Source organism: Rhinoraja longicauda, chromosome 40 (assembly GCF_053455715.1).
Source record: "Rhinoraja longicauda isolate Sanriku21f chromosome 40, sRhiLon1.1, whole genome shotgun sequence".
Classification (NCBI taxonomy): domain Eukaryota; kingdom Metazoa; phylum Chordata; class Chondrichthyes; order Rajiformes; family Arhynchobatidae; genus Rhinoraja; species Rhinoraja longicauda.
Window position 1 is genome coordinate 12757892 of NC_135992.1, and position 8985 is coordinate 12766876.

The 8985-nt window shown below is 50.3% G+C and overlaps 1 protein-coding gene across 2 annotated transcripts in view; it reads left to right on the forward strand.

The window, feature by feature from the left end:
* Positions 1-8964, forward strand: part of LOC144611428 (caspase recruitment domain-containing protein 11-like) — a 28017-nt gene extending 19053 nt beyond the window's left edge. For both annotated transcript variants that reach the window (XM_078430510.1, XM_078430509.1), the window contains exons 9-10: positions 226-341; positions 4938-8964. In XM_078430510.1, the coding sequence (XP_078286636.1) occupies positions 226-341; positions 4938-5139 (318 nt within the window). In that variant the 3' untranslated portion in view covers positions 5140-8964. The remainder of the gene's footprint in view (positions 1-225; positions 342-4937) is intronic.
* The last annotated feature ends 21 nt before the right edge of the window (positions 8965-8985 follow it).

The following is an 8985-nucleotide window of genomic DNA, read 5'->3' on the forward strand; positions in this document are numbered from 1 at the left end:
GAATGGTGGAGATGGGCCGAATGGCCTAATTCTACTCCTCATCCTTATGACCACCTCATGACACTGGGATGGGGGGCTATGGAGGAAGCCCCCTGGATACCCGACCTTAACACGATCCTTGCTGCCCCTCGTGCTGCTCAACCTCCCCCCCTCTCTCCTCTCTCCCCGACTCGGCTTGCCGGCACAACCTCCGAATGACAATGGCCAACGTTCTCCCCCTTTCAGAACAAGCACGGCCTGCTGCCTGTCGGAGTGCACGTGGTTAGGGACCTGATCATCGAGGAAATCTACACCATCATCATCCACATCAAAGTGACGGGCAAAAACATGAAGAAACTGAGGTGACCTCCTGGCCAATGCTGATATTGGCAGTGGGTGGGGTGGGCAGATGGTTGGCATTACAGGGTAGGCTGGAGGCAGAGGGGGCAGACTGGGCAGAGGGGGCAGAGGGGGCAGACTGGGCAGAGGGGGCAGACTGGGCAGAGGGGGCAGACTGGGCAGAGGGGGCAGACTGGGCAGAGGGGGCAGACTGGGCAGAGGGGGTAGACTGGGCAGAGGGGGTAGACTGGGCAGAGGGGGCAGACTGGGCAGAGGGGGCAGACTGGGCAGAGGGGGCAGACTGGGCAGAGGGGGCAGACTGGGCAGAGGGGGCAGACTGGGCAGAGGGGGTAGACTGGGCAGAGGGGGTAGACTGGGCAGAGGGGTAGATGGTTGAAAGGTTGAATTGTTGGTGGTGGGCTAATGTGTTGTTGGAGATGGTAGACAGTGGGTGGAGGGGGTAGACAGTGGGTGTAGGGGGTAGAGGGTGGGTGGAGGGGTAGACAGTGGGTGGAGGGGGTAGACAGTGGGTGGAGGGGGTAGAGGGTGGGTGGAGGGGGTAGAGGGTGGGTGGAGGGGTAGACAGTGGGTGGAGGGGGTAGACAGTGGGTGGAGAGGGTAGACAGTGGGTGGAGGGGGTAGACAGTGGGTGGAGGGGGTAGACAGTGGGTAGAGAGGGTAGACAGTGGGTGGAGGGGTCGACAGTGGGTGGAAGGGGTAGACAATGGGTAGAGAGGGTAGACAGTGGGTAGACGGGGTAGACAGTGGGTGGAGGGGGTAGACGGTGGGTAGAGAGGGTAGACGGTGGGTAGAGGGGGTAGACAGTGGGTGGAGGGGGTAGACGCAGATGCAGTTTAATGTGGATAAGTGTGAGGTTATCCACTTTGGTGGTAAGAATAGGAAGGCAGAGTATTATCTGAATGGTGTCAAGTTAGGAAAAGGGGACGTACAACGTGATCTGGGTGTCCTAGTGCATCAGTCACTGAAAGGAAGCATGCAGGTAAAGCAGGCAGTGAAGAAAGCCAATGGAATGTTGGCCTTCATAACAAGAGGAGATGAGTATAGGAGCAAAGAGGTCCTTCTGCAGTTGTACAGGGCCCTGGTGAGACCGCACCTGGAGTACTGTGAGCAGTTTTGGTCTCCAAATTTGAGGAAGGATAGACAATAGACAATAGACAATAGGTGCAGGAGTAGGCCATTCAGCCCTTCGAGCCAGCACCGCCATTCAATGCGATCATGGCTGATCACTATCAATCAGTACCCCGTTCCTGCCTTCTCCCCATACCCCCTCACTCCGCTATCCTTAAGAGCTCTATCCAGCTCTCTCTTGAAAGCATCCAACGAACTGGCCTCCACTGCCTTCTGAGGCAGAGAATTCCACACCTTCACCACCCTCTGACTGAAAAAGTTCTTCCTCATCTCCGTTCTAAATGGCCTACCCCTTATTCTCAAACTGTGGCCCCTTGTTCTGGACTCCCCCAACATTGGGAACATGTTATCTGCCTCTAATGTGTCCAATCCCCTAATTATCTTATATGTTTCAATAAGATCCCCCCTCATCCTTCTAAATTCCAGTGTATACAAGCCCAATCGCTCCAGCCTTTCAACATACGACAGTCCCGCCATTCCGGGAATTAATCTAGTGAACCTACGCTGCACGCCCTCCATAGCAAGAATATCCTTCCTCAAATTTGGAGACCAAAACTGCACACAGTACTCCAGGTGCGGTCTCACCAGGGCCCGGTACAACTGTAGAAGGACCTCTTTGCTCCTATACTCAACTCCTCTTGTTACGAAGGCCAACATTCCATTGGCTTTCTTCACTGCCTGCTGAACCTGCATGCTTCCTTTCATTGACTGATGCACTAGGACACCCAGATCTCGTTGAACTCCCCCTCCTCCTAACTTGACACCATTCAGATAATAATCTGCCTTTCTATTCTTACTTCCAAAGTGAATAACCTCACACTTATCTACATTAAACTGCATCTGCCATGTATCCGCCCACTCACACAACCTGTCCAGGTCACCCTGCAGCCTTATTGCATCTTCCTCACAATTCACACTACCCCCCAACTTAGTATCATCTGCAAATTTGCTAATGGTACTTTTAATCCCTTCGTCTAAGTCATTAATGTATATCGTAAATAGCTGGGGTCCCAGCACCGAACCTTGCGGTACCCCACTGGTCACTGCCTGCCATTCCGAAAGGGACCCATTTATCCCCACTCTTTGCTTTCTGTCTGTTAACCAATTTTCTATCCATGTCAGTACCCTACCCCCAATACCATGTGCCCTAATTTTGCCCACTAATCTCCTATGTGGGACCTTGTCGAAGGCTTTCTGAAAGTCGAGGTACACCACATCCACTGACTCTCCCTTGTCAATTTTCCTAGTTACATCCTCAAAAAATTCCAGTAGATTTGTCAAGCATGATTTCCCCTTCGTAAATCCATGCTGACTCGGAACGATCCCGTTACTGCTATCCAAATGCTCAGCAATTTCGTCTTTTATAATTGACTCCAGCATTTTCCCCACCACTGATGTCAGACTAACTGGTCTATAATTACCCGTTTTCTCTCTCCCTCCTTTCTTAAAAAGTGGGATAACATTTGCTATTCTCCAATCCACAGGAACTGATCCTGAATCTATAGAACATTGAAAAATGATCTCCAATGCTTCCACTATTTCTAGAGCCACCTCCTTAAGTACTCTGGGATGCAGACCATCAGGCCCTGGGGATTTATCAGCCTTCAGTCCCATCAGTCTACCCAAAACCATTTCCTGCCTAATGTGGATTTCCTTCAGTTCCTCCATCACCCTAGGTTCTCCAGCCCCTAGAACATTTGGGAGATTGTGTGTATCTTCCTCAGTGAAGACAGATCCAAAGTAACGGTTTAACTCGTCTGCCATTTCTTTGTTCCCCATAATAAACTCCCCTGCTTCTGTCTTCAAGGGACCCACATTTGCCTTGACTATTTTTTTCCTCTTCACGTACCTAAAAAAACTTTTGCTATCCTCCTTTATATTATTGGCTAGTTTACCCTCGTACCTCATCTTTTCTCCTCGTATTGCCTTTTTAGTTAACTTTTGTTGCTCTTTAAAAGAGTCCCAATCCTCTGTCTTCCCACTCTTCTTTGCTATGTTATACTTCCTCTCCTTAATTTTTATGCTGTCCCCGACTTCCCTTGTCAGCCACAGGTGTCTCTTACTCCCCTTAGAGTCTTTCCACCTCTTTGGAATAAATTGATCCTGCAACCTCTGCATTATTCCCAGGAATACCTGCCATTGCTGTTCTACCGTCTTCCCTGCTAGGGCCTCCTTCCAATCAATTTTGGCCAGCTCCCGCCTCATGCCTCTGTAATCCCCTTTGCTATACTGCAATACCGACACTTCCGATTTTCCCTTCTGCCTTTCCATTTGCAGAGTAAAACTTATCATGTTGTGATCACTGCCTCCTAATGGCTCTTTTACCTCTAGTCCCCTTACCAGATCAGGATCATTACACAACACTAAATCCAGAATTGCCTTCTCCCTGGTAGGCTCCAGTACAAGCTGTTCTAAGAATCCATCTCGAAGGCACTCTACAAACTCTCTTTCCTGGGGTCCATTTCCAACCTGATTTTCCCAGTCTACCTGCATGTTGAAATCTCCCATAACCACCGTAGCATTACATTTTTGACACGCCAATTTTATCTCCTGATTTAACTTGCACCCTAAGTCAAGGCTACTGTTTGGGGGCCTATAGATAACTCCCATTAGGGTCTTTTTACCCTTACAATTTCTCATTTCTATCCATACTGATTCAACATCTCCTGATTCTATGTCACCCCTTGCAATTCTTGTTATTGAGGGCGTGCAGTGTAGGTTTACTAGGTTAATTCCCGGAATGGCGGGACTGTCACTGGAGCGACTAGGCTTGTATACACTGGAATTTAGAAGGATGAGAGGAGATCTTATCGAAACGTATAAGATTATTAAGTGGTTGGACATGTTAGAGGCAGGAAACATGTTCCCAATGTTGGGGGAGTCCAGAACCAGGGGCCACAGTTTAAGAATAAGGGGTAGGCCATTTAGAACTGAGATGAGGAAAAACCTTTTCAGTCAGAGAGTTGTGAATCTGTGGAATTCTCTGCCTCAGAAGGCAGTGGAGGCCAATTCTCTGAATGCATTCAAGAGAGAGCTAGATAGAGCTCTTAAGGATAGTGGAGCCAGGTTGTTATGGGGAGAAGGCAGGAACGGGGTACTGATTGAGAATGATCAGCCATGATCACATTGAATGGCGGTGCTGGCTCGAAGGGCCGAATGGCTTCCTCCTGCACCTATTGTCTATTGTCTATTGTCTAGACAGTGGGTGGAGGGGTAGACAGTGGGTGGAGGGGGTAGACAGTGGGTGGAGGGGGTAGACAGTGGGTGGAGGGGTAGACAGTGAGTGGAGGGGTAGACTATTGGTAGAGGGCTACACTGTTGGCATTGAGCTGACTGTTGGTGGAGGTGATTGGACTGTTGTGGAGGGGACTAGACTGTGGGCGTAGGGTTGGCGTTGAGATACACTATCGGCAGAGTGGGAGCAGACACTGGGAGGAGTGACTGAGTTTTCCCGTCGTCTCTCCCTGCAGGAAGTTGGCGCCCAAGTCGTGCAGCAGCGACGCAGAGTTCCTGAGGCTCCACCGCGTCGAGCAGAAGCACCTGGAGTCGGCGCCGTGCCTCTCGGCCGCGGTGGAGCCCGGCGCCTGGGCCACCGTGGACGAGCTGGCCAAGGCCGTGAGGGACAGCGTCGCCCGGGAGCAGCAAAAGGTCGTGTGGGTCGAGCAGAACTAGACGTTCCTGGACCCTCGGCGCTGGGCGGCTGATCGCCCCGTGGGGAAGGTCCACGCTCCCGGCAGAGACAGACTGGAGGATCCACCCCAGCCTCTCCGGTCCAAGGACCAAGCTTCAGATCTCTCAGATGTCCAAGGACCAAGATTTGATCTCCTCAATGTTCAGGGATCCAGCCATTAGATATCTTCTCAGATGTCCAAGGACCCAGTTTCAGATCTCTCAGATGTCCAAGGACCCAGTTTCAGATCTCTCAGATGTCCAAGGACCCAGTTTCAGATCTCTCAGATGTCCAAGGACCCAGATTTGATCTCCTCAATGTCCAAGGACCCAGATCTCCTCAATGTTTACGCATCCAGCCTTAGATGTCTTCTCAGATCAAGTCAAGTCAAGTCAAGTCAAGTCAAGTCAAATTTATTTGTCACATACACATACTCGATGTGCAGTGAAATGAAAGTGGCAATGCCTGCGGGTTGTGCACAAAAATGTCCACAGACCCAGCCTCAGATCTCCTCAATGTCCAAGGACCCAGCCTCAGAGCTCCTCTCAGTTGCCCGAGGACCGTGGGTCTCCCTACGTCCCGTCACTCCCGTCCAGTCGGAGACACAGCGGAAGCCTCCAGCCCAACAATGGGACACATTCACACCAGCGGTGACACCAAGTTCACGGCTGACGTCTTTATCTCAAATGCACCTTCCACCCCTTTCCCCACAGAGATATGGAGAGGCAGCTGGAATGGGCAGCAGATGGAGGAGGTAAAGTGGACAGTCCGGTTGTAGCGTGGAGAAGGAAGCTGGATAATTATCTACAAGGAAGGATTTTGCAGAGCTGGGCAGTTGGACCAGGCGTATTGCTCTTCAATAGAGCCCGCACAGATAGAATGGGCAGAATGGCCTTCTATAATGCTCCGGCCCTTTGCTTCTCCACCTCCCAATTCCAGCCCCTTTTGCCTGAAACCGTCATTCCCTTTATCCGTTCAATCATTCCTCTCTTCCTCCCAACCACACACTGTTCCTCAAGTCTGAAGAAGGCTCTCGACCCGAAACGTCACCCATTCCTTCTCTCCAGAGATGCTGCCTGACCCACTGAGTTACTCCAGCATTTGGTTTCTGTCTTCACTGTTCCCTTAACTTGCTTTCTCCACTGCATCTCAAAACTTATTTTCTGTCTTTCCAAATTCCAGTTCAATCGTAGTTTTATTTGGGTTTTGGTTTTAGAGATACAGCGTGGAAACAGGCGCTTCGACCCACCGAGTGCGGGCCGACCAGCGATCGCCCTGTACACTCACACGATCCTACACACTAGGGACAATTTACAGCAGCCCGCTAACCTACGAACCTGCACGTCTCTGGAGCGTGGGAGGAAACCGGAGCACCCGGAGAAAACCGGGGAGAACGTACAAACTCCGTACAGACAGCGCCCGTCGTCAGGATCGAACCTGGGACTCTGGCGCTGTGAGGCAGCAACTCTACCGCTGCGCCACCGTGTCTGACCTGACCTGAAACACACACTGTTTCACGATCAACAGGGTCTTCCTATCGAATGTGGAACACTGTACGCACATGTGACAATAGACAATTGGTGCAGGAGTAGGCCATTCGGTCCTTCGAGCCAGCACCACCATTCAATGTGATCTTGGCTGATCATTCTCAATCAGTATCCCGTTCCTGCCTTCTCCCCGTACCCCCTGACTCGGCTATCCTTAAGAGCTCTATCTGGCTCTCTCTTGAATGCATTCAGAGAATTGGCCTCCACTGCCTTCTGAGGCAGAGAATTCCACAGATTTACAACTCTCTGACTGCAAATGTTTTTCCTCATCTCCGTTCTAAATGGCCTACCCCTTATTCTTAAACTGTGGCCCCTGGTTCTGGACTCCCCCAACATTGGGAACATGTTTCCTGCCTCGAACGTGTCCAACCCCTTAATAATCTTATACCTTTCGATAAGATCCCCTCTCATCCTTCTAAATTCCAGTGTATACAAGCCTAGTCGCTCCAGTCTTTCAACATACGACAGTCCCGCCATTCCGGGAATTAACCTAGTAAACCTACGCTGCACGCCCTCAATAGCAAGAATATCCTTCCTCAAATTTGGAGACGAAAACTGTGCACAGTACTCCAGGTGCGGTCTCACTAGGGCCCAATCTTGGACAATCTTGGATGTCCCAATCTTGGACATTTATTCCAAAGGTTCATTTACAAAAAGGACACAAAATGCTGGAGTCTGCTCCGCCATTCAATCACGGCTGATCTACCCTGTCCGAATGGCCTACTCCTGCACCTATCGTCTATTGTCTAACCCCATTCTCCTGACTTCTCCCCAAAACCTTTAACACCCTCACTAATCAAGGCATTAAGGAACTGCAGACGCTGGAATCTTGAGCAAACCTCAAAGTGCCGGAGGAACTCAGCGGGTCAGGCAGCATCCGTGGAGGGGAATGGACTGACAATGTTTAGAGATACAGCGCGGAAACAGGCCCTTCGGCCCACCGAGTCGGCGCCGACCAGTGATCCCCGCGCACTAACACTATCCTGTACACACACTAGGGACAATTTACACTTACACCAAGCCAATTAACCTACAAACCTGCACGTCTTTGGAGTGTGGGAGGAAACGGAAGATCTCGGAGTAAACCCACGCAGGTCACGGGGAGAGCGTACAAACTCCGTACAGACGGCACCCGTGGTCGGGATCGAACCCGGGTCTCTGGCGCCACAAGGCAACAACTCTACCGCTGTGCCACCGTGCCACTGTGCCACCGTGCCACCCTTATTCATGGTGTTGAAGATCTACACAGAACTCTGACAAAGAAAGATAATGTGAACAGGAACCAAGTTTCCAAAGACTTTTTAATATATTGTAAATACATCTTTATTTTTTGGTTCTATTAGACTATTTATACTATTTTATTTTTATTATCAGTGTTATTGGGTTTTTTTTACCAACAGGTGAAAATCGTAGTTATGTTTGTCCATATTGGCCGGCATTGTATCATTGAATGCAATTTAGTGGAAAACTTTAGAAGGATGAGAGGGGAACCTCATTGAAACCTACAGAAAATTGGAAGGCTTAGATAGAGTGGATGTGGAGAGGATGTTTCCACTAGTGGGAGAGTCTAGGACCAGAGGGCACAGCCTCAGAATTAAAGAACGTTCTTTCAAGAAGGAGATGAGGAGGAATTTCTTTAGTCAGAGGGTGGTGAATCTGTGGAATTCTTTGCCACAGAAGGCTGTGGAGGCCAAGTCAGTGGATATTTTTAAGGCAGAGATAGATAGATTCTTGATTAGTGCGGGTGTCGGGGGTTATGGGGAGAGGCAGGAGAATGGGGTTAGGAGGGGAGAGAGAGATCAGCCACGATTGAATGGCAGAGTAGACTTGATGGGGCCGAATGGCCCAATACTACTGTCCCTTACGACCATGGTACTTTAGTGCACCTAAGTACAGTGAAATTCTTTATTTTTGCACATGGTTCAGTGATAATCCTACTGTACATCAGACACATCGGTTATGCTAGACTTTAGAGATACAGCGCAGAAACAGGCCCTTCGGCCCACCGAGTCCGTGCCGACCAGCAATCCCCGCACACCAACACTGTCCTCCACACTAGGGACAATTCACAATTTTTACCGAAGCCAATTGACGTACAAACCTTCACCTCTTTGGAGTGGGGGGAGACCGGAGCACCCGGAGAAAACCCACGTGGTCACGGGGAGAACGTGCAAACTCTGCGCAGACAGCACCCGTGGTCAGGATCGAACCCGGGTCTCTGGCGCTGTGAGGCAGCAACTCTATCACAGTACCCCCTGTATACAAAGGAAAAGCCTAGATATTAGATGCAGAAATAAATGG